We start from the raw sequence: 24335 nt of genomic DNA on the forward strand, positions 1-24335 counted from the left end.
TCGAGGAATGGGTTATCTCTGGGGGAGTCAGGGCCACTGTGAGAGACATGGGGGAGGAATCATGAATGGGAGGTGAAAACTGAGTCCACATCTGGGACAACAAAAATGTGGGTCCCAGTTCTGGAGTGAAGCCAGGCCAGGGCGGTGCTCTTGGGAATGGGGGGCGCTTCTAGAAGGACTCTCATCAGTCCGCTTGGAGTGTAGGTGTGCTAAATGAGGTTAGCATCTTGTCTCCTTATGGTCCCCTATTTCCATCAACTGCGATCATGAGACAAGAAGAAGCCAGAAATCAGACTGGTGCAGTAGCTGTCTATCTTAAATCTGTTTGGGCTGCTATCACAGAATACCACAGGTTGGGTGGCTTTTGAACAACACACATTGATTTCTCACAGTTCTAGAGACTGGGAAGTCCAAGATCAAGGTGCTGGCAGATTTGGTATCTGGTGAAGGCCTGCTTCCTGGTTCATAGGCAGCTCTCCCATGGCAGAAGAGGCAAGGGAGTTCTCTGGGGCCTCTTTTTATACAGTCACTAATCCCATTTCACCCATGAAGGTGGAACCGTCATGACTTACTTCCCAAAGGCCCCACCTCCAAATACCCTTAATTTGGGGATTCCATTTCAATGTATGAATTTGATGGTGGGACTGTGGCGGGGGCTGGGAGGGGAGGTGGAGTGAAAACATTGTCTATAGTGCTGTTCTACAACACCCCTTCCACTGTGGACTTTATTGGTGATAGGCAAAGGCTGGGGAGGAGTGGATCAAAGCGTAAACTCTTGATTCATTGGTTTCTTTCTTTCTTTTGGTAGTTTCTCGGTTCTTTTGCCTGAATTCCAACACTAAGCTTTCTTACAGTGTCATTTGCTGTGAGGAATTACTTGCCATCATTGTGTTTATAGGTCAGGGTGAGTGCAGTGTGCTGTCAGTAGGTAGAGAAACCACTCGCCATAAACGGAGCTGCCGAACACAGAATCATACGATACACTTCACTCAGCAACTCCGGTATCTGCAAAACAGCAATAGCTCTCAAACTTACGTGAAAAAAAATCCCCTGGACAGTGAATTAAAACAGATCACCGGACCCTACCACCAGTGTTTCTGATTCAGTAGGTCTAGGGTGAAACCCAAGAATTTGCATTTAACAAGTCCCCAGGTACTGCTGCTGTCCAGAACCAACCGCGCTTGGGGAACTATTGATTTACAGGGACCTTGCAAAGTAAATTCTGTGACCTCATAGTGAGAGTTAAATAAGGCATGGGTACCAAACTTAAAAAAATCACTGTTGTGTCTACACCTGGCACTCTACACTCAGAGACTTTACCAAGTAGCTAACTACTATAACTTCTTTTTTTCAGTGTTTTATATTAAGCAGGCCTCAGCCACTAAAATTGGTATTTTGAGCAAAAGAATGAGGAAGACACAAAACCACCTGACGGCTGTGTGGCCCCCTCAGTTGTCGGGTGCTTTGTGGTTTACAGAGAAACTTCCCTTCCTATGGTTTTGCAGGTGGTAGAGAAGCTGTCTCAGAGCTGTTGTGATTTCTTCACCAAAACCAATTGACTAGGGATGCTAATACTAGCACTCTGGTCCTCTAACATCAGATCACCAAAATCACAGTAAGAAGTTGTGCACAGAGTTGACGCGGGCAACGGAATTGTACGAGGTGAACCCTGAGATCCTTCGCATCCTGGGGTCTGAGGTGGGAGTGGCCAGGCCGGCTTTAGGACCCAGCGGTCTCCAGTGCGCGACTGGACACTCCTATAAGCGGCCGTCTGGGCTGAAGTCGCAAGGTCTGACTCTGCAAGTCTGGCTGCAGTGGGCCAGTCCGCTCAGCCGGCTGCTGCTGTGGCTCAGAGCTGTGGGTAAGTGCCTTTTGGCAGTCAGGGAACCATCATGTTAGAGGCAGCTTCCTAGGCTTGGGGACCACAGTCGAGACAGAAGGGGTCCCAAGTGGCTCCTGCAGAGGCCTCGAACTCTTGCAGCCAAAGCTCCTGGGTCAGTGTGTGGGGAGTGCAGGCAGAGAATTGCAGGGGTGAACCTGAGGATCCAGGTATCGGCTGGGGAAGGAGGGACAGGCCCTAGAGTCTCAGCACCGCCTCGGGGCAGAACCACCAAGGTAAGTCGAGAAAAGACGGGGGACCTGAAGGACCGAGTTCAGCTTGGTGCTCTAGGCATCCACTGGGAAGGGTTCTCCAGGGGAAAAACTTGCAGAGACAAAAGCAGGCACCACGACCCTTTCCACCCCCCTCCCCCAGCCCTGCCTTCGGCGGCTTCCAGGTGCTGGTGTGCCCTGACTGGGTGGGGGTAGGGGTGTGGCTGTGAGAGGCTAGGGCAGCCTTCTCTTCATCTCCCATCCCGTTAACCTCTGTGCCCTCTCCCAACCCTGCTGTTGCCCTGTCACCTTTCAGGTGCCATTCTCTGCTCCAGCTTGGGGTCCCAGACCCCTTTTCCCCCCTCCTCACCCTTGCCCCTGCCAGTTCCAAGCCCCTGGGACCTGGACATCACCACACACCGCCTAGCCGCTTTGAGCCAGCCTCTCCCCTAATTCCCCCAGGTGAGCTCCTAGCTCCTTCCTCCCTTCTCCACTCAACACGGCAGACCCTCAGGCTGGGGCAGGTGCTCTTGACCCTTTCCTCCCTCCCTGCTCCCAGGCCCAGAGGGGCGTTGGCTGTTCTCCACCTGCAGGGCCAACAGCTGACGCGGGCCCACACAGTGTGGCCGGGACTACACCGGCAGCAGTGTGGTGGTGACAGTGGGGCCGCTGAGCCTCTGAAAGGCGTGCAATTGTGGTGGGCACCGGGCGCCGGCCAGCCTCTGTAAGTGCGGAGCAGGAATAGACGAGGTTGGTGACCTGCGAATCTGAGGTTCTGTGGTCAGGGGAACCAAGGCTACGTACGCACCACTTTGTGTCTTGGAGTATTCCGCAGTGACAAGCGGCCAGGGCGGCTTTGTCCCTTCTTCCAGCGGAACCCGGGTAAAGGTGGCAATAGTCGCCACCAAATTAGCCGTACCCAGGAGCCTGTTTCTGCCAAGTGGAGTGTCCCTAACCAGCCACCAAGGGTGGCTTGAGCTTCCCTCCGTCTCCATTAAGCCTCGTGAAATAAGTGTAAAATCTAGGGAATTTCCTGCCAGTCCAGTGGTTAGGACTCTGTGCTTCCATTGCTGGGGGCCCGGGTTCAATCCCAGATCGAGGAACTAAGATCCCGCAAGCCGCGCGACGCAGCAAAAAAAAAAAAAGTAACATCTAATTTTATGGTGTGCATACCTAAGTCTCCCCATTCCTTCAAAATCGACTACGTCCTCCAAGTCCTTCAGATAAGAACTTCTGAAGCTGCCTCTGTCAGCAATCTCTGCCCTAGGCGGGCGGCCCGAGGGCCGATGGTCAAGGGCCGGGGACTCAGCGCCTGCTTTCCGCAGGATCTCAGCCTATGGAGCCGCGGGCGGCAAAGGTGCCAAGAACCACCTGTCACCGGCGCATGGAGTCTTCCTCTCCGCCGTTTTCCCCCTTGGTCGCGGGGAGCTGCCTTACATCCTCGTAGGGCAGCAGGAAGAGGACGCCTGTCCGAGAGTAAGCGGAGCCAGTGAGAGGGGGACGGCTCAAGCGCCCCAGGGCGAGGACTGGGTGGAAGGAGAGGTCGTTCCTGGGGTTAAGACCTCAGCACTGAGAGCGGAGGGTCCCGGACCCCCGCTGATTCCGGTCCCGGACGCCCGCCGGGGTGCCAGGAGAGCCAGCTCGTTCTGCCTCGGAGAGTCTCCGGCCGCTGAGGAGCACGCGGCGACGGAGGGGATCGGAGGGATTCCGGGGTCGCGGAGCTGGGCAGGAGTCGGAGTGGATGGGGGTTGCAACCGCCGTCTTTCGGGTACTTGCTTGCCTCGGCGCGGGCTGCTCCCGCCTCCAGCGCTCAGCGTTGAGGCCGCAAACCTTCCCGCGGGCGCGCACGCACACGAGCTCCTTGGCGTCCCCAGAGCCTTGGGCCTGGCTGGGAGCCCCTTCGTTTACTCCAGTCCCCGGGGTGGGGCCCTCACCCAGCGCCCGGGTCGTCGCTCGACTGCTAGAGGGCGCGACCCTGAACGCCGCTGCCGCGTATCTGCGCGCACGCGAGCTGGAGCCGCTGCTGGTGGCGGCCGGAGGAGGCGGTCGGGCGTACCTGAGGCGGGAGGATCGAGGCCGGACTCACCCCCGAAAAACTGCAGAACCGCTCGGCGGCGCCGGGAAGCGCGGGAGAGGCGGGGAGGAGGCCGTGCTCCCCCTCCCCGCGGCCGGCCATCCCGCGGTCTCTCTGCAGGTGGAGGAGACGGCTGGACGTCGCGGGTCCCCTCTCCGCCGGCCGGCCGCTCACCGCGGAAGGGAGCGGAGGGTGGCCAGGGCTGCAGGGAGGCCTGGGCTACGCTTGGCTGGGCCTCAGCCGGCGGCTTCACTGGAGACGGCGGCGGCCACCCGGGTAGGTGAACTTTTGGGGAGGGCACCTGGGCAGCCCCGAGGGTGAAGTGAGATTAGAGCCTTAGAACAGACCTAGTCCCTCTGGAGATAGTTGAGTTAGGAAAGGTGTTGAGCTAGCTCCAGGTCAGAGTAGGTAGAGTAACAGCTGTTAGAAAAGGAGGTCAGATAAGTTGCAAGTTACACGTGCAGGTAGGACTCCCTCGATTTTCTTTTACATCCAGGACCTTTGTCATCACAAGTCCCATCCTCGATCTGCAGCAGTCCCAGGAACTTACAGCTGGCTGAGTTAGCAGGCTGAGCAGGGAGGCAGAAAGGCAGGGATAGTTTAAGTCAGCAGTTCTCAAAGTGTGGTCCCTGAGCCAGTAGCATCAGCACCACCTAAGAAGTTGTTAGAAATGCAAATTCTCAGCCCCCTTCAACCTACTGAACCAGAGACTTTAGGGGAGGGTCCCACTATCTGTGTTTTAGTCAGTCCTCTAGGTGATTCTAATACACTCCAGAGTTTGGAAACCACTGCTATAAAGAAACAGAGCCTTTGTGTCTGTCTGGGCTGTACTGTTCATAAGTACTTCATACGCATCGTCTCCATTATCACAGAAGTGGAATATGTGGGTTGGGCCTCTTCCATTTGATAGCTGAGGACATGAGATGAGAGAGGTTCAGACAGACAAGGAGCCATTCCAGCCGACGTGAACCAGGCCTTCAGATTCCAGCTGATGACTCCTTTCCCACTTCTCTGGCCCCTCAGCTCCCACATGCAAGCTGGCAGCACCTGTACTGTAATGTGAGTGTAGGGAAGGCCACACTGGGGTTTCCACCGGGAGACTCCAGCTTCCCCACTGTTCATAAGCCAGCTTCCCAGCTGTGAGGCAGCTGTGTGCCCCTTAATCCCCCCATTTTGTAGCCAAAACCTCTCTTTCAATTTCCAGGGGGCGATGCCTCAGAGGCTGACATCCTCTGGGCTGATGGGGAAGATGGGGTATCCTTCATACACCCCAACAGAGAGCTCTACCTGCAGCCTCTGCCAGGTGTTGGCTCCTATCCCCCACCTTTCAGCTAGCCTAGCCCTTTTCCTCAATCCCTCCCATCTGAGCCACCAACTCTGCACTGTGAACTACCTGTTCTTGCACAGCACAGGAATACTTGGGAACTGGGCTGTCAGTTGTAATGCCAGTATGGGGCATTCTGATCTGCTTGTCAAATATCTCTTGCTATGAATTCTCTTCAACTACCTGCAAACTCAAGGATCCCAGAAGAGGAAGCATACGGGCTTGACAGAAGTCCCCCAAGATCTCCCACCCACCCTAGATGCCTGGCACTGCTCCTTGTTCCAAAGTCCAGGGCTAAAATTAACCATGAGGCTGGAAAAAGTAGGTATGCCCCCCATGCTCACCCCGCAATATGAGTTCTTTTACTCATAGTCATGGAGAGCCATGGAGAGGTGGAGATTCGATTATACCTCAATCGCGGTCATTGCCTTTTGAAAATCTGCCAATGGCAGGCAGAGCTCCAGTTGGCCAGATGCATGTGCCCAGAGGGCATGGAGCTGGCTGCAGATAACATCACCTGCATGGGTATGTCCTGCCTGTGTCCGAGGTCTGGACTCCTGGGGCCATGGGCTGGGGGGAGCAGTAGGGCACGGGAAGGATGCCTGCTGTGTGCCAGGCACCATGTTGGGTGTTGGGCAGGGGATTGGAGGTGCATCTCTGCCTTCAAGGAGCACATAGTCTAATGGTCTAGTGTGTGAAGGGAGATATCTATCACTATCTCTAGATATACATCTACATTTATATCTAGATATATATCATAGTGACAATTGGCATGGGAGGTGTAAAGTATTTTAGGGGTTCTCAGGAGGGAGAGGCTGCATTCATTTAGGATAAGTGGGGAAAGCATCATGGAAAAGTTAACAATTGAGCTGAGTCTTGAGGCATGGGTAAAACTTGGGGTAGAGGGACAGAGAGGCGTTTCCCACTGGAGATGTGTCTTTCTCTCTAGACCTGCCCACGTCTCAGACCCTTTGATTCTGATGGTGGCTGTGATGTTGATCTTGACACTGAGACTCCCTATGGTGTGTGGGGTCCAGATTCTGGGTACGGAGCATCCAGCAAGCATGGCTGATTTCTCCACTGAACTGATGGGCTTCTATGGGGTCCCAGGGGCAGACATGGCTGATTTCAAGACATCTACTCCCAGCAGAGCTGTGGTGGACTCCTCTGGGGTTCTAAGAGTAGAAGGACAACATTTATCTTAATGGGCATCTGGAGAGGTGTCCTGGGAAGGGGGCGAGTCAGGGTGGGCCTGATGGCCAGGTAGAGAGTGTGCCGTTTTTCCTCCCACCCTCAGTGAACCATAAGAAGTGGCAGGGCCTGTGGTGGATGAGGCTGCCAGGCCCTGAGCTCCAGCTGAGCAAGCTCACCTCCACCATCAGGACAACCCCCAACCCCTACTACTTCCAGGTGGGGCTTGGCCCAGCCCAGTCCTGGCCTCTGCCCCCAGGGCTTACGGAGGTTTCCCAGTAAATATCACTCCGCTCAGCTGCGGCCTCCCCCTCCTTCTGAGAACCTGTGCACTCTGAATCCCCACCCTCCACCCTGCTCCCTGTTGTGGTAAATTATGGGTCCCAGAGAACGTCTCGTCCAAACCCCTTGTGTAGAGAAGATGAAGGTCAGAGAAGCTCCTAAAGGGAAAGTAACCTGTCCAAAGTCAGCTGTCATCCCCAGTTCTGGGATGGTAGGGACCTTAGGATATGATTCCTTTGGAGCAGGGGTTGCCTCCGCCCCATGATGTCTGCAAGGACCTAAGGGAAGCCTTAGCACAGACTCCCACACCACCCCCTTACCCCACACCTGCCCCCTCTTCTGCCCTGGCTCTGGCCTAGTCACCGTCACCCTTGCAGAGTTTGTACTTGGGAACATGCCGTGATGCGGAGAGCTCAGACCCTCAGAGAGGGCCAGCTGGGCATATGGAGGGCAATCAGGGAGACAAGGGGGACCCTCGAGGACCCTCCCCAAACCCAGTCACCCACTCACTTCCAACCTGTCTTCCTGCAGAGCCCTGGGCCGTGGTGCCTTTGGAGAGGTCTATGCAGGACTGGTGATTGGCCTTCCTGGGGACCCCAGCCCCCTGCAGGTGACTATTAAGGTGAGAGGGGGTGGGGCTTCCAGCTGACAGTAGGAAAGAAGAGTCCAGGGAGGAAAGAACAGTGGCTGGAGCTAGGGTCAACCTGCCTTCCTGAAGTGTCCAGGGCGCTCAGGAGCTCTGCCCTCTTCCTCCCGAGACTCTGCCGGAACTCTGCTCTCACCAGGACCAGCTGGATTTCCTCATGGAGACACTATCATCAGGCACACCTGGGGCCAGGGGCAGGCGTGGAAGGTGGGAGGAAGGCACCCAGAACTGCCTGCACAAATAGCCTGTCTTCACCCTGGGGCTGAGAGGTAGCAATTCTAGAGACACAGAGGTTCACTCCAGTCTGTGGAGCCTAGAGCGTGGTTTCTCTCCCTGCTGGTGATGGGATATGTGCACCACTGGCTCAACAAGGTCAGCCATCAGGACACTGCGCTGCGTGGGGCTCAGCATCCAGGCTGCCCCTGGCTCAATTCTGCTGGAGTTGATGTCTGGAGGGGACATGAAGAGTTTCCTGAGGCATAGGTGGCCACGGCTGATGAGACCCTTCTCCCAGCCCGCCAGGCCCCTCTGAAGACCCTGTTCATGTGTCCCCAAACCTGCATGGTCTGATGTGCCTTCTGCCTGACCCAGGGCCAGCCATCACCTTTAGCCATGCAAGACCTTCTCCAGCTGGCTTGGGACATAGCCCAGGGTTGCCACTACCTGGAGGAAAATCACTTCATCCACAGGTTGGAAGTGATCCTGGTTCTGGGGACCCCGAGCCCAACTCCTTCCCCAAGGAATAGCCCTTCCACATAACTTTTAAAGAAAAGATCAAGGCTGGAGTTTCTCAGTTCTGGCAGTGAATTTTTTACCTGACTCTGCAGGGACATTGCTGCCAGGAACTGCCTGCCGAGCTGCACCAGACCCAGCCAAATGGCCAAGACTGGGGACTTCGGGATGGCAAGCACTATCTACAGGTGTAGGACCTGGGGATGTGGAGAAGGCTGACGCTCCAAGGGAGTTTACCAGCACCTTTGGGCCATTTAAACAATTCATCACTCCTCTCCTCCCTCATGTAGGGCCAGTTATTAACGCAAGGGGAGCCAAGCTCTGCTGCCTGTCAAGTAGATGCCCCCGGGGGCCTTCCTGGAGGGCATCTTCACACCCAAGACAGACTCCTGGTGATAACACGCCCTCCCCTGCCTTGGGCCACCTCTTGTGAGGGAAAGGGAAGCTGTGCCTGATGGGCCTCACTTAGTTCCTCCCACTTGTGATGCAGGTCTTTTGGAGTGCTGCTCTGGGAGATCTCACTGGACTACGTGCCCTACTCTTGGCACACCGATCAGGAGGTGCTGGGCTTTGTCATCTGAGGGGGATCGATGGACCCTCTCAGGGGCTCTCCAAGGCCTGTGTGAGTATGGAGTGTTGGCTCAGGAGGGAGGTCTTTCACAGCCATGGGTTGGCATGAACTCCTGCCTCTCCCCAGGTACCATTTCATGACCCAGTGCTGGCAGCGTGAGCTTGAACTTCACCCTAGTTTGCCAGCATCTTGGAGGTCTTCAGTACCGCACTCAGGTGTGCCCCCTGACCTGTCCCGACCACCCTGGACTAGGGGGTCAGGAGGGAAGCCATAAAACAACACTGTGGCCCCCTGCTCCCCTACCTTCCCATTACAGAACCCTGATGTGCTGAATTCACCCCTTCCAGTGGAATTGGGACCCATCCTGGAGGAGGAAGGGGCTGGGGAGCCTATCTTTGGGGGAACTAAGATGTCCACAGACCCAAGAACCAAGTTTGGGGAGATTGAAGAGCTGGGGAGGGAACCTCCTTGGCCCCTGGCCTCAAGCCCTCCAAATCCAGGGGTCTCCAACCTCAGAACCTTTGGAATCCCACCTATGGTTCCTGGGTCCCAAAGGGCCCTGAGGGTGAGGACTCTGGCACTGAGGGTAGCAGTTCCTCCCTGTACTCCTCCCCAGGCTTCTAGGTGGCTTATGTTCCAAGTAGCCTCTGTCTCCCACAGTCTGTGCTGTATGTCTGGGCCTGTATATCTGCTGGCCTGGCACCATGGACCCTCCATCCTGGAAACCAGTCTCAGGCCTCCTGGGCAAGAGTCTGGCCACTCCCAGCCTTTGATATTTGGGACCAGAGGATACTCCCCCAACTCCCAGGCGTAGGTGGAGAATTGAAATTGCCTCCTGCAGGAAGTCTTCTCTAGATTGCCTTTACCCCACTAGCGTCCTCCATCTGGGCAGCCCCCAACACTACAGATACCTCTAATAAAGAGCTCTTCTTATATCCTCCAGTGATCTGAGTGGATGTGAGGGATGCCAGGGAACTGAGAAAGAAGGGACCAGAGGAGGGAGGGGATGAGGCCTGAGTCAAAGCTGGTGTCTTTGAGTTTTATTGGGAAGGGGAGTCCATTGTAGTGTGGGAGGCCAGACCAATAGATCTAGTACCTGTGAAATAAAGTTCATTATCTGGCTTCTCTGGAGAGGTATGGAGCCCCCTCAGAAGAGCTGGGCTGAAGAAGAAGCCACTCATCCCACTTCTACTCCTCCCTTGCCCGGTAAATTAGTGTCATCAGCTCTGGGAACACTGGGGCTTTTATGGGGGCCAGGCCCTGCGCGTGCAGTGTGTCCTGTAGTGGTCGGCACCTGGCCCTATAGGACCGTATGAACCGCCCCGCACCGCGGGGTTTCAGTCTCTCGCCTGCATGCATGGCGGGGATGCAGGCGCATGTCCTTCTGTCAGACCCTCCGGTCCGTGGGGACAGGGGCCCAGCCTCATCTCTCAGCTAGGCTGGCCAGGATGCCAATGAGATTGTCCAGCCCCAGCAAGTAGCCGTCCTCTCGGTTGCCCTCCTCCCAGGGCCGCCGGTGGTCCAGGGTCTGGCCGTCGGGAAGGGGCGTGGTCTTGCCGAAGTCGATGAGCCATACGCCGGCGCGGTGGCAGTGATCATGCACGAAGAGGAGCGAGCTGCCGATCACCTGCCGAGTCCCACACCGTCAGGCTACGGCTCTAATCCGGAGAAGCCCTCCACCCTATTCCCTCACAGACCACAGACCCGGTACCTGAGCCTACCCCTCTTACCTCGTGCTTCCTAAAGAACTCAGAGACCTCCAGTGTGTCCCGGATCTGCTGCAGGCGGTTCAGATACCTCCTCTGGAGAGGGTAGAGTAGGAGAGGAGAACAAATTAACTGAATACCAGTTGAACCTCTGCGAATATGAGGAGCGCCATGATGCATGTTTGGCTTGGCAAATACCGTGGTGAGGAAGGCACAGGCCCCCACGTGGCGCGCAGCCCAGAAGGGAAGGAATGTAAAGCAATTACAACACAATGCGATAAATGCTATGATGGGGGTCACATAGGCTAGGGTGCTACATAAATTGACCTGACCTGGGGACACCCCTAGGTATCAGGCTCCCCAACACCTCAGGGTTCTGGGATCCCGCGCTCACCAGCACTTCGGCATCCCCTTGCACAAACTCCTCGAAGACGCGAATCACCTGCTCCCGGCTTCGCGTGGTCTTGAAGTCTGTGCTGCAGGAGCCGTCGGCTTTCTGTAGGAGGTGGGCAGAAATTGTCAGGGGCCCCGTGCCCGCCCGAGGGGAGAGGATCAGGCCAGAGCAGCGGTACCTCCCGGGACGTTGAATGCCAGGGACAGCGAGACTGCCGCCAGAGGCTTGCCTCTTCCGGGGACTGTCAGGGTGGGAGGTCAACATGGAGGACAGACACCGCACAGTGGGGCTGGGGCGGGGGAAGGGCCCGGGAGGTGCAAGGCGAAGCGGGCCTGGCTCACCTTAATGCCCTCGATGCGGAAGCCGAGCGTGGTACTGGAGCTGATACCTTCTCGCCACTGCATGTAGCGCGGCTTAGTGACCGCGCGCTGCGCGTGCTCCTCCTCGGTGGGTGCCGCAGGGTCTATGGCCAGCATCTTCTTGTACATGTCCTTCCGCAGCTTGGGCCGCTCGCGGGCTTTGGTCAGCTCCTCTTCCAGGTAAGTCCTACGGAAGCGCAGACAGCGGCGGGGCTTGAGCAGGCGCACACCCGGACCCTGTAAAGCACGGCCTTGGGCACGCGTAGAGCGCTCGTTCCCGCCCCGGGCCCTTTACAGGTTCCCACCTGCCCGGTAGGGCACGCGTACCTGACGCCCATCTTGCAGTCAAGTACGCAGGGCCCATCGAAGCCGTCGAGCAGGTCCTGCAACTGCAGGTAGCTCTCGCCGTCGCGCTCCACCACACCGTGGAAGGCGGGCACGCAGCCGCGCAGCGCGTCCGCCATGAGCCGTGCCAGGCAGTAGCGCTCGGGCTCTGAGCTACGCTTCAGAATCATCCCGCTGCTGCCCGCCTTGAAACTCCCTGCGGGCAGGCGCTAGTTAGTGCTGCCTAGTCCCTTCCTCCCCGCCTCCACCCACCTCCCCCGTGCCTGCTCCGTGCTCACCCGTGTGCCCTGCCAGCTGCACCCAGGAGTAGCGCTTCTTGAAAGGGCTCATGACGGGCAGATTCACCATGGTCCGGATCTTCTGCCAGTGGCTTTTCTGAAAGCGACACGGTCCCGGTCTGTAAGTTAGCGTCTGCATAAGCCCTCCTTCCTCTGGAACACGGTCTCGCCCAGCCCAACCTTACAATAAGCAGCTAGGGCCTGATGAGTCAATCATTCATTCGCTCAGGGAAAGTTTATTGTGAGCCTGTGTGGCGGACCCTGAGACAAGCACATGCAGTTGACAGACATCCAGCTCTTCAGTGTGCTGAAAAGAGCCCTGGGCTCAGTGTCAGAAAGCTCACGTTTGCACCCCAGTTCTGCTGCTCCAAAGCTGCATGGACAGGTTACTAAACTGCTCTGTCAAGGTTTTAGGACTTTTGTGAGCATGAGAATCACATGATGGTCACTCTTATTTAAAAAAATGCAGATTTTCAGGTCCACCACAGGGAAATTCTGAGCAGTCTGGGGTGGGACCAAAAATTTGCATTTCTACCAATGCCTCCGGATATTCTGCGGCCTGAGAAGCCTCTGAGCTCAGTTTCTTCATCTGTAAAATAGGGAAATAACCACTCTCGCTGGGTTGTTGTGAGTGGTAAATGAGGCTTGAGTGTGACAGATGCCCCCACCCCCACCCCATTCCTTGGCATGAAGCAGTAGCTGGACAAATCTGGGTTATTGTTTCATTTACTTGGGACCATTGGTTCCTCTCATTTAAGGAGAAAGACAAACATGGAAACAAACCATTACATAGGCCCAGGGCAGGGAGGCCAGCCTGGTAGGGCCTGGAGAAAGAGTGGCTTGGGGCTCCCCAAGGCCCTCTTGCTAATCCCTGGATGCCATCTCACTCCTAGCCAGTTGACAAGGCCCAGGGCACCCTTAGTCCTGATCTGGACCCAGAAACCTGGGCTTTGAAAATGGGATACAGAGCTGAGGGTCTGTCATCTTAGATGAAATTGGGAGGGAAATGTAGATTTTGGTGTACCTTTTGCCTCTTGACCATTGTGTCTAGCCTTCAGCCAGTCCCGAGAGTATCTCATACTCTGGACCTTTCCTCTTCCCACCCCAAACTCATCAGTCCTGTGTCTACCCACTGAAGTGCAGAGGTTTGTTCATGCAAACGTTGTGTCTGCTGCCTCCTCCCAGGGTGCCTGCCTTTTAGAGGAGTTACACATGTGTGCCTCCACAAGCGTGGAACCCAGGAATCCAGCTTCCCTGACCAGAGGGTGTTCTAACAGGGAGAGGGAGAACTGGCATGCTGGCCTAAGCAGGGGAGGCTGATGACCATAAAACGCCTTTCCGTGGGGAGGAGATGGAAGTTAGTGACAGAGCACTGGACGGGGAGTCTGGAGTTGGTTCCAGTCCTGGCTCTGTCACTTTCTATCTGAGTGAACCCAAGGGAGAATTTCATCTGTGTGAGCCTGTTTGCTCTGGACCTAGCTGTTGCCATAACACGAGCCACCATTTACTGACCGCCTACTGCATGCCAGGCACTTCTCGTCTCCATCAGACAGCATTGCTCCTGTTTTCCTACTGAAGTCCCTACATGGCACACTAGGGTGTGATCACTTGTCCAATCCCTGGGGATCTGGGGGTGTAGCCAGAAGCAGCCCACTAGAAGCATGACATCTCTTTCAAAACTCCCTTTTTCACTCTTTAAATACATACAAGGTTTGCATTATGCTGCATAATAAATCCAAGTTTTATTATAAAACTCTCCCACCTCCGAATCCTCAAATAAAATTCCAGGAAGATGTATGTGCTGTGTGTACTGAGTGGCACCATCCTATACCCTCTTCCCCCACACTCAGTTTGAGATTCGTTACGCTGCTGCACAGGCCCAGCAAGTGCATGAGGTGGTAATTATTGCCATTTTACAGAAGGCAGTCAAAGTTCAGAGAGTTAACATCCCCTCCATCCCTGCTCCCAGCCCCCAGTCTCTGCCTTAAGCTCCAGTTCAACCCCCTCCTCATGCTTCAATTGCCCCAGCAGGTTCCAAAATCCATGCTACCACCCAGACTTCCTTTAGGGGTCAAAGGGGACCCTGCGGGAGAAAGAGTTTTGTACAAGATGAAGCAATTTGCAGCCACAAGGTGGTATGTTTTAATCACTGAGGAAACACTGAGATCTGTCTGGGGACCCCTCTCTGTTGGCTGGACACTTTTGCTTCATCCAAAGGGATGGGTTTAATGGTGGGGCTTCGGGCAGCTTTAGGGACTTACTGGCAGAATTTGGGGGACAGTGGGACCAGAATGGACTTCATCAGAGGGTACGTCTAGTTCTGTAGCCACCCTAGTAGAAGAAGGAGCCAGCCTTGGGTTAGGTGAGATGGGAGAACGGCATCATCCTTTCTTCTGGGATCATGTGGGAGCGGTGAGTGAGGCTGGAAGGTGGAAGCTGTGCCTGGTAGAAGAGGATTTAGTCCCTGCAGTCCTGGGCTACTGACACTTGATTAATGTGTGATAACATAGCACTGACTTGCTCCCAAGCTGAGGTAACGTGGGGTCATCTCTCCACTCTCCCCACCACAGTTTTGTGAGGATCGTATCAGCCAAGAGCATCAAAGACTAAGGCTGGTTCCAGCCATGTGGGTTACAAAGGGCTTTCACACCCATAATGCCATCTCAGCCCTCTCAGCCACCTCTTGAGGTTGGTTGGTAGTGACAGGATTTAGTTCTTCTGCCAGTAATGCGTATGGTCAAACATGGAAGGAGTTGACGCAAGTATCATGGAACTCTGTCGTCTTCCATCTTAGGGAGCTACCTCCCCCAGGGAACATAATGCATATAAAGATGCATGTATCCAAAAAGGTTCTGGGAGAATCATTCTTTGGTGGGTGGGTGGGGATTTGGGCACACGAACAACAGCAGGGAATATATTTTTGAGCAGGTAAGGCTTTTATTGTATGAATATCAGAAAGCAGATTTATTATGTTACAGAGTGAAATCTAGCTGAAAAGAGGGCTAAAACTCCATCCTCTGGCATAGTCTATTCCGCCACAGAAGTCTGGGAAAGCCGCTCACAGCCAAGAGGCTACCCAGACACCTTGGGACAAAAAGCTCAGGAGAGCTGACCATGTGAAAGAGTCTTTGATGAAATCACAGGAGGACCCTCCGATACTTCCTCACTCATGGAGCTGGACAGGGAGCATCTCTCTCTGGGCAGGGTTTAGCTGGATATTAGCCTCAGACCCTCCTTTGTCTGAGCTCTATTTGGAAGCCCTGAGGACTCTCCTCCTTCTCATATCACACCAGATATTCAGTGTATCTTCTGCCAGAACGGATCCTTTGCTTGTCTTTGGTATTCATCCCCATCCTTCCTGACTTCTACTCCCTACCTCCAGCTGTCCAGACTCTGGCTAAAGCTCTCTGCCACCCAACCCCTCCCCATGTTCCCAATACTCTATCAAATAAGCACTCCTGGTGGCAGTGGTGATGAGAACAATCCGTTTAAATTTATAAGATGATTTGCACTAAGGTATAAGTGACCCATGACTTCACCCTCCCAGGGGCATCTGCTTTTTAAAAAGGAAGGCTGTTAACCTAAATTCTGCTCTATAATTAGTGAGAAGTGAAGTGTGGGAATTCTGGGTCCAGGACAGGATCGAATCCAGGTCTCCTTACCCATCCTGGAGCACTGAGAGAAGAGAACCAAATGAACAAGAGTCAAACACCCTCTCTTCTGCTAGAGCAACATCCCAAAATTGTTTTGATAGGCAGACAAGGCCTAAGAATACAGTCATGCCAGCCACCCTTGGGGATAGGGCCCCAACTCCTCTCCTGGCCTGTATGGTTTTCCCTGCCCATGACTCTTCCCTCTACCGTAGGAAAGGACCCAGCAGGGAGGCAGGCTGCCCAGTCCCAACTACCTTGCGGGGAGCCCAGCTCCAGGCTCTGGGAAGACTGTGCGTAGCTCCTAGGAAGAGAAGTGAAGGATGTACAAGCTGGGCAGAGCCTCCCCTCTCTTCCCGTTGTCCACCCAGGCCTGAGTTGTAAGGGGCTGGCGAGCTGGGAGCTGCCGAGCACTGCCTCAGCACCCTTCTCCCAGGTGCACCCTTCACGGTCAGCCAGCCGATGGGCTCTGCTTCCTACCTGGGGAAGCCCTAAAGGCAGCCTGGGCGGGCGCACTGTGGCGCTCCCGGCCTGGCCGCGAGGCAAAGTCCGAGCCGGGCCCTCCACGCAGACGCAGGCGGCCTCTGTCAACAGCCCCCGGCTTATCTGCCGCTGCCTCGGCTGTTTGCCTTCGGGGAGGCCCCGGCGTGCTGGGGGTTGGGAAGGCCTGGGACTCGCCGCCTCGGAGCTGGAAGGGCTCTCAACGGCCATCTGCTCCAGCTCCTGCCGCCCCGGGTGACAGCGAGGCCCAGAGTGGGAGAGGCCGGCCGAAGACGCCCAGGCAGAGCTGCGACTGGTCCCCGGAGTCTTGACCCAGGCTGGCCTGTCTACGTTGTACACGGTCCTGGGCCGCGGGACCTACTCCGCCTTTGGGAGGAAGAGCGAAGCTGGGGGCTTCCCTCCTGGCTCCCTTCCTCCAGCGCCCGCCTCTCAGCTGTCAGAGATTTGAGCGGGGGAGCGGTGGGCCCACAGCTACTGCTCCGGGTTTTTGGAGGTGGGGAGGGAGGAGTCCTCTCACTGCCCCACATCACCGCCTTAGAAACCACTGGGCGGCACCCGCCTCCCTTCAGGCGCCAGGGTTGCACCAAGAATGATCCGGGATCAGGCGTACCCTTACGCCGGGGGAGGAGAGAGGGACTCCCCGCACCCTACACCTGGTGGCGGAGTGTGTTCCTGCTCTATGAGACTCTTCCCTTCTTCCTCTTGTGTCACTTACAAACCACGCCGCCCTCTGGGTAATGTAAGTCTCAGGGGTAACTGAGTCACGGAGCCACAGCAAGTCATTACAGTGACTCCCGCGCCTCGTCCAATCCGAGCGCGGGGGGAGCCCAGGTTCAGCAGGCCCCGGCAACCCCGGCGCGCGTCCGCCGCTCTCACCGCCCTTCTGGGCAGGCCCCGAGCCACCAGAGCCGGCGGGGAGCCCTTCGCCTCTCCCTCCACTACAGGGACACTTGCATAACGTGGATCTAGAGCAACTCCTTCGCGTTGACCGCGGATAGTTACGTGAAGTATTTGGCCTTGGTTAAAACCAGGGGGACAAGACGGCTATCCTGGGCGCGGCACATGCGGGAGGGGCAGGCACCGGGAATGACTTCACCGCACCCTAGCCTGGGTTATCCGAGGGTCAAACCTGGCCCCGGAACATCCAGGCTACCAGAGGCGGAGGTCAGCAGGCTGGTCCCACCCTTTCCGCCTCAGTTTACCTTCTCCCGGGCCAGAATTAGGAGGAGTAAAGCGGAGGAGGGCTGCGTTCCGCCCCCTGCCAGAGCTCCCAGTCCCGCGCCCCTCCCTTCCCTGCGTCCACGCCTGGTGCGGGCGCCGGGAGCAGACGGCGGCGGCTAGCGAGCAGAGCCTGGAGCGCGGCTCCACTCCCACTCAGGAGAGGGAAACCGTGGCAACGGCGGGGGTGGGGCCGCGGCGCGGGAGAGGGGGAGGCAGAGAGGGAGACTCGTTGACCCCACTCTCCGAGAGTTCGTGGGGCAACGCTAAGCCCCTCCGATCCCTCCAACCATCTCTCAGCCAGCAAGTCACGCTCCCCCCCCGCCCCCTCCCCGCTCCCCGTGGCGGGTCGTAGACTCCTCCTTACTCTCTTAGACGCCCCAGGGCCCGGGCCGCGACTCGCCTGTGGAACCGGGGTGACCACTGTAAAGGTGAGGGGTCGGCCCGGCGCCTCCCTTTGGCCCCAATGCCCTCCTAAAGAGTGAGACTCGGACCCGCCGGGGAGGGAGCTTAGGGCAGGAGTCGGTCCGCAGAGAGCTCAACGCAGGTCCCCGCACGCAGCCCCCGCGCCCCACGCTGGCCCCGCCCCCGCGGCCAGTACCTGACCCACGTCCTCGCTCGTTTCCAGCTGCACGTTGCCGCGGCTCCGGCTCTCGCTGTCGCTCAGAAGATCGTCCTCCGAGTCCTCGGGCAGCGACGAGGAGCCAGTGGAGGAGAGCGACGAGGTGGAGAGGCGGCGCGGCTGCTGCAGGTGCGACGAGCCCACGGCCGGGAGCCAGCCACCCTCCGGCTTGGGCGGCCCGGGGCTGGCCGGGGTCACGTCCGGCTCCTCGGCCGTCACAGTCAGCTGCGGGATCACCGGGGCAGGGGCAGCCCGCGGAAGCCCGTTGGGGATCTGTCCCCCCCGCCGCTTGGCCCCGCGGTACCGGGGCTCCCCTGCGGCGGCGGCGGCAGCGACCGCGGCGCAGCGCGCCTCGAAAAGCAGGCGCAGCTCCCCGACACTCCGGCGCGGGGCCCGCTCCAGCCCGGGGCTGCAGGGCCCCGCGCCTCCCGGTCGCGCCATGCCCGTCGGGCCCCCGGGCAGGGTCATTTCCCAGCAAGAGAGCCGCCGGGGAGCCCACCAGCCCGCGGCGCGGCGGGTACTGGAGCCGCTCGGCGCCCCAGGCTTGAGACTGCCCCGAGGCGGAGCCTGCGCGGCCGCTCGCCTGGGCCCCGCCTCGGCCGCGCCCCCCGCCCACTCCTTTCACTTTCAGAGAAAGCGCGGGCCTCCTTGGGCTCCTGCCCAGAAGGGAAGGCTCCCTGTTGCTCCTCCGGGTGGCCGGGAAGCCCAGACCTCCTGGAAACACACAAAACCCGGGCCTGGCCCTGGCGGCCTCTCAGTGCCCACTCTCGAGAAGACCGGAGGGGCTGCTCCGTCCCACGCCGTGCCGCGTCCCCGGGAGATTCCTCCTGGCAACTCCAAGGGCCCCGACCCCGCAGGAGAGGAGCTGGTCCAGCTCTTGCTCTCGCACCCAGTCCCTGGGGCTCCTTTCCGCGTTCCACTCATCCCGGGCTAAGGCTTCCAGGTCTCCGGGGCTTTTCTCGCCCGGGGCCCCTTCGGCACAGAGTTCAAGGCCTTCGGCTTCCCAAAGAAGCCTCACCCCAGGGCATGTGCTCAAGTGGGGACTCTGTCTTGGGAACAAGCTGAGGCTTCTCCCCCTCCCTACCCCTCCAGCTCCCCACTTCCCGGCTGGCAGAGTAAAAGGTCAGGGGGCAGGACCCGGATCTCTCCAGGTTTTCCTGGCAGAGACCTGGGCAGCATCCCTGGCTGCTGGCTGGCGAGGGCTGAGCCCTTCTTCCTCCTTTCCTTTTGGAGTTCGGGGCTTGGAGTCTGCTGTGGGGCTGTAAGCAAGTCATTTCACCTCCTTTGAACTGCTGATTCTCCTTGGCAGGGTTGTTGTCCACCTCACAGGATTGATGTGAGAATGAAATGAAAGATGTGCTATCTCTGAAACGTTGGAATAATTTTAGTGTGAGTGGTAGAAAGAGCCAGCCTCAGGTTCACCACACCCCAGATGTGATTTTAGGCAGTCTCTTCACCTTTCTAAGTTCCATTTTCTTACTTGTAAACATAGGAAAACCTCACCTGACCCACAGAGTTGTGGCTGTGAAACTGGGAAGAGGGTGCTAATGGCGGTGAAGGATCTCATACACTGCAACGTTCTCAGCAGTGGCATCATAGTGGCGGATCTTCCGTCACTTTGCATGTTAGCGGTCAGCTGAGCTGCAAAGGCTGCTTTGTGTAGAAGTCAGCATTTCACAGCATTTCCTGTTTTCCCCCAAACGCCATGAGTGAGAATCCCTCATCAGGTGCCCGGTGCCTAGGGGTTATTGGGGGACCTCTGGGGAGACTGCCCTCAGAAGGACGGCCTCTGAGCTGATGAAGGCCAAAAGGAGGAGCTTTCCTTTCGTTATCTCCCTTCAGCCAGAATTCAAGGATGGCCCAGGAGGAGAGAAAAGGAGGGTTCAGAGAGACAGTGGGAGCCTTCAGCAAAGAAGAAAGGAGAAGATCCCTGAGGGGGAATTGATGAAGAAGGTAAAAGTGTGGAAGAAAGAGTGGGAGGGGGAGGAAGGAGGAGAAACTGAAGGATTGAAGGAGTGAGAGAAAGAAGGAAATACAGGAGTCTGAATACTTAAGTCTTCTGTGGAGAACCTGGGAAGACACATGGCTATTTCTCTGGGACACAGAGGTCTGCAGGAACCTGGGTGTTTGGGTGACGGGTGTGTACTCAAGGGCTTGAAGGCCCAGAAACACCCATGTCTCTTGCTCTCACTTCTCTCCCTCCTTCAGAGCTACCCTGCTTAATGGTGGGAGCTGGGAAGGTACTGCCCTCAGAGAGGAGACTGGGGGCAAATCCAGGGTGGAGAGAGTCAGCAAGGACCTGTCAGAACTGGAAAGGTGGGAAGAGAAGCGAGAGGAGGGAACATGTACTCCACACCTGTGTGCCAGTCAATGGATGGGCAATGTTGGAGGCATGAGCAGGCTGGGAGCTTGTGTCAATTTGGCCACCACAAGAAAACTCAGGGCAATTCCTTTTTCTTCTTGTATTAGGCACTTGTCCAAGGCCAGCGACCAAAGAAGAGGTCTTTGCCGCACCTGCCCAGGTGTTCCTCACTGGGAAGGTAAGGGCAAACCTGGGAATTGCATATTGAAACGAGAGTTAATTTCATAGATTTTAGAGTGGAAGTACTTTTAGATGCCTCTATCATCCTCACAGTACAGCAGAAGTAACAAAGGGGTTAAGTGACTCAACCAAGGAGGTTAAGGCACTTGTGCAAGGCCACACAGCTAGTTGGTGGAAAAGCTAGAGTGTATCCTAACTTCTATTCCTGTGCTATGCTCAGTTTCTTAAATTAACAACTTGTAGTTCAGTCCCTAGTTCCTTATCCAGTGAAGGCAGAGTCTGCCTCCACCTACCACAGGCAGAAAGCATAAGGGGGCAGGGTTTACCCCTAAACCCAATATAGCTGTGGGACAAGGTCAAGGGGTTCTCACGTCCTCTTAGGTGAGCCAGGAATGACCTTTCAAATCCTGGAATCCTGTTTTTGTGCCTGTTTTCCCAGTCCTTGAAGCTGAGTAGATGGATGTGAGTAGAGGGGGGTGGAAAAATCAGACTGACTACTACCTAGGTGGAGGAATGGCCTCTTGTGTGCTGCAAAAAAATGGAGGTATGAGAGCAAAGAAGAATGTTTCACAGTTTTGATGGTCATTAGGTGGCTGATCTGAGATGGGCCATGGGAGTCCCTTATCCACAAGGTCTTATCCACAAGGTCAGCTGTGTGTCTGAGAAGAGAACTGATCTTTCTTCTTCTTGTGGCCTCTCAGTTCAGCGATCCTCCTGAACCCTAGAGGCCTGCATCCTGGGGTGTCTGAGTCTTCACCTCTCTCCATGTCCTTCAGGACTTATCAGGCATGAGGGTTACATCCCTCCTGGAGGTAACAACCCTGGGGCACAAAAGCTGGAGAAAGGGGCGCCTAAAGAATGGGGTGTGTGAGGTGAGGTGCTTCTGGTTTTTTTCCCTAGCCTGCCTCATTTAGCTTTGTTCCTCCTCTACGCAACCCACAGGGCAGCACCAGTGGCCTCAGGGGCAGGAGCAAGGTCACCACTCACCATCTCTATGCCAGTTTCTGCTTCCCAAGACCCAGAGGCAGGGCCTCTCACCTGTGGGAGAGGGGATGAATGGGCCACCTGTTTTTTGTTGGTTTTTTTTTTTTTTTAAATATTTATTTATTTATTTATTTTGCCTGTGCCGGGTCTTAGTTGCGGCATGCAGTATCTAGTTCCCTGACCAGGGATTGAGCCCGGGGATTGAGCATTGGGAACGTGGAGTCTTACCCACTGGACCACCAGGGAAGTTCCCCACCTGCTGTTTTGAGGGGATTTGAAAGCCTCTCCAGAGAGAGCCTAGCTTCTATGTTTGTGTGTGTGTGTGTGTGTGTGTGTGTGTGTGTGTGTGTGTGTATGTGTATGTGTGTTGGGGAGGCAGAGGGGAGGCATATGCTCCTTTAGACCAGGTGGTACAGGGTCTCATTCTAGTCAACAACTCCCAGACATGCTCTGTGGTGCTTAGTTTAGTGTCCTCCAAGGGACTTTCTGACCCCAGGACTCCAATATTCTGTGACAATACCTATGACTCATTCATCATTTACAGAGCAAACAAACTTCCACTGAGCAGCTGCTATGAACCAGGCATTGTGCTAAGGTGAAAGGGATACAGGAATGAGTAGCTCCTTACCAGGAGTGGTGGTACATCATTTTACATTGTCTTCTGATGGAGGGAAGCGAGAAAGGACCCAACAGAAAACAGCTCCCAGGATGATAAATGGCTGTATTTACTGTTTCCAAGGGACTTTCAGTGAGACCTTGGTCTTTCAGCTGCTTCATGCAAACAATTCCCCAACCCTGGTCAGTCTGTTGCCCTTCTCTGCCCAGGGCACGGTAGAGAGAGTGCTGGAGGGCTTCCCAGAGCCAGGGCCCAATGAAAACTTGCAGACGGGGAAGAACTGGAGGTCTCTTTCCTCCTGGAAAGAAAAGTGAACAGGGCTTCCCTGGTGGCGCAGTGGTTGAGAGTGTGCCTGCCGATGCAGGGGACACAGGTTCGTGCCCCGGTCCGGGAAGATCCCACATGCCGTGGAGCAGCTGGGTCCGTGAGCCATGGCCTCTGAACCTGCGCGTCCGCAGCCTGTGCCTCACAACTGGAGAGGCCGCAGCAGTGAGAGGCCCGCGTACTGCAAAAAAAAAAAAAAAAAAAGTGAACAGCTGTCTTCATTTGACAACCCAAGACCCTTTTCCTTGCCTCCGGGTTTCTGCTCCTCCCCACGCAGTCTCTGACCCCATAATTGATAGAATTTGTGGGAATATCTTCTGACAGTTTAGCAGGACTTGGGATCTAATAGTGTTCACTGACCTGCCACCATCTGAATCACTCTCCTCTAAAACGAACAAAATGTGTCACCACGCCTGTGTATGTTCAATAAGAACATTTTCTCTCCTGACACACTTCAGAAACAAGGTTTCCCATCCCTCCCAGGAGCCTGTGTTCCTGTGGTTCTCCCTCCTCCCTCTCTGCAAAACTCAGAACCCGCAGAATCTCTCCCAGTGGCCAAGCGGAGGCAGAGGGGATTGGTAGCGTCTGAGGTCAGGGACGCGAGACGCGGCCCCCAGTGTCGAGGCGATTGCTCTAAGAACGTTCAGGGTGCAGTCGTCCTCCGTCCCCCACGTCCCTACCAGGGCACCTTTGGAATCTTGTAACCGCGGGAGGTGGGCGCATCCCCTAATTCCATTTGTGATCTCCGCCTGCCAGAGTGACCTCCACCCCAGGTGCGCGGAGACCGAGCCCACAAAGCCTCCGGTGGCTGGGTGGAACCGGGAGGCACCGGGAAGCTACGCGCACGCCCCGGGTCCGTGGAGCAGATGCCCACTCCACCTCGGCGTTGGCTGCAGGGGCGCCCCACGCCACGCGCCAGGAGCGCGCCTGCGAGCTGAGGCCCCTACTCCCAACTGTGGGAAGCCGCTAGGACGCGCGCCCGGCAGGGGTCCCCACACCTAGAGCCGCGAGCGCGCGCACGTGCAGGCTGCGGGGTCGGCCCCGCGCGGCACTCGGACCCGGACTCCAAGGTCGCTGGGACTCCAGTGGGCGAACGGAGGCCGAGGCTGTTGGGTGGTCGGGGCCGTGACACACCGGCCCCGGGTGAGGGGATAGCTCCCATCTGCCACAGCTGCTTTTCTCGCGGTCTTGGGTCGAACCCATAGGACGGACAGTTTGGGCTTCTACTGCAAGCAGCGTCCGCACCGCCGGGTCTCCTTCCCGCTTGCGCTGCAGTCTGGGGACACGATGGAGGGGAGAGGTGGCATCAGAAGCCCCAGAAAGCAGGGGCTCGGGAAGGACGTCGGCTTGCCCCGCCCCCCTTCCCTCCACCACGTTTATTGGGCGTTAACTAAGTGCTAGGCGGAGGAGGACACTAGTAGCTTCCAGGATGGTGGGGGGCGGGGAGGCTCACAAATAACAACAGTACACCGTGGTGGGTGCCGCCCTAGGGGAAGCCTAGGTGCTCCCGAACCCGAGTGGGAAGGGGCAATCAGGGAAGGCTTCCTGGAAGAGGTGGCCTTTGAGCGCTGAAGGGTGAAGAGGAGTTCTCCAGGGAAAAATCGGTGGAGATAGACCAGTGCATTCCAGGAGAGGTGAATGTGTTTATGGCTGAGCAAGATGTGGTCTCCACATGAACTTAGTGAAGCAGGGTCATCAACAGCTAAAAGAGAGAGAGAGAGAGAGAGAAAAAGTGATATTCTGAAGACGGTTATCAAGGTAGTCATCATGAAACAGATCAGAACTTGGTTGGACTTCTTTACACTTATTTTCCGGTTTGGTACTGTTTTTAATGTTTTAATTACTCTCCGTGGTGGTGGGGAGATCAGGCCTCACAATCTTTCTG

The 24335-nt window shown here is 56.4% G+C and overlaps 2 protein-coding genes and 1 long non-coding RNA gene across 4 annotated transcripts; 2 read left to right on the forward strand and 1 right to left on the reverse strand.

The window, feature by feature from the left end:
- Nucleotides 1–2367: 2367 nt before the first annotated feature.
- On the forward strand, nucleotides 2368–9634 carry LTK (leukocyte receptor tyrosine kinase; the record flags this gene model as incomplete). Its single annotated transcript, XM_022587416.3, is given in 24 exon segments — nucleotides 2368–2505; nucleotides 2508–2553; nucleotides 2651–2749; nucleotides 2752–2815; nucleotides 3417–3838; nucleotides 4056–4173; nucleotides 4175–4222; nucleotides 4269–4441; nucleotides 5370–5468; nucleotides 5862–6014; nucleotides 6456–6533; nucleotides 6787–6957; nucleotides 7472–7584; nucleotides 7721–7815; nucleotides 7993–8103; nucleotides 8199–8297; nucleotides 8436–8528; nucleotides 8631–8732; nucleotides 8831–8962; nucleotides 9038–9097; nucleotides 9099–9126; nucleotides 9228–9286; nucleotides 9288–9389; nucleotides 9391–9634. Coding segments are annotated over 24 exon segments (2748 nt in total), but the record flags the coding sequence as incomplete, so codon positions are not given.
- ITPKA (inositol-trisphosphate 3-kinase A) lies at nucleotides 5743–18535 on the reverse strand. Of its 2 annotated transcripts, XM_089905161.1 has the most exons (8): nucleotides 17964–18535; nucleotides 12224–12300; nucleotides 11994–12091; nucleotides 11698–11911; nucleotides 11353–11557; nucleotides 11012–11113; nucleotides 10642–10713; nucleotides 5743–10538 (listed from the first exon to the last, which is right to left on the reverse strand). In XM_089905161.1, the coding sequence occupies exons 1-8, from the start codon at nucleotides 18450–18452 to the stop codon at nucleotides 10335–10337; spliced, it is 1461 nt and encodes a 486-aa protein (XP_089761287.1). In that variant the 5' UTR covers nucleotides 18453–18535; the 3' UTR covers nucleotides 5743–10334. The 2 variants fall into 2 exon arrangements, with proteins under 2 accessions (XP_089761287.1, XP_022443123.1); XM_022587415.3 differs by lacking the exon at nucleotides 12224–12300 and having other exon boundaries at nucleotides 11994–12090.
- On the forward strand, nucleotides 16592–23315 carry LOC149750217 (uncharacterized). The gene is made up of 5 exons (XR_016391479.1): nucleotides 16592–17793; nucleotides 17991–18113; nucleotides 19827–19937; nucleotides 20454–20524; nucleotides 21228–23315. It is a non-coding gene; the product is annotated as an uncharacterized LOC149750217 (long non-coding RNA).
- The last annotated feature ends 1020 nt before the right edge of the window (nucleotides 23316–24335 follow it).

Source organism: Delphinapterus leucas, chromosome 2 (assembly GCF_059928025.1).
Source record: "Delphinapterus leucas isolate spDelLeu-1000000601 "Yukka" chromosome 2, BTC_Dleu_Yukka2, whole genome shotgun sequence".
NCBI classification, from domain to species: domain Eukaryota; kingdom Metazoa; phylum Chordata; class Mammalia; order Artiodactyla; family Monodontidae; genus Delphinapterus; species Delphinapterus leucas.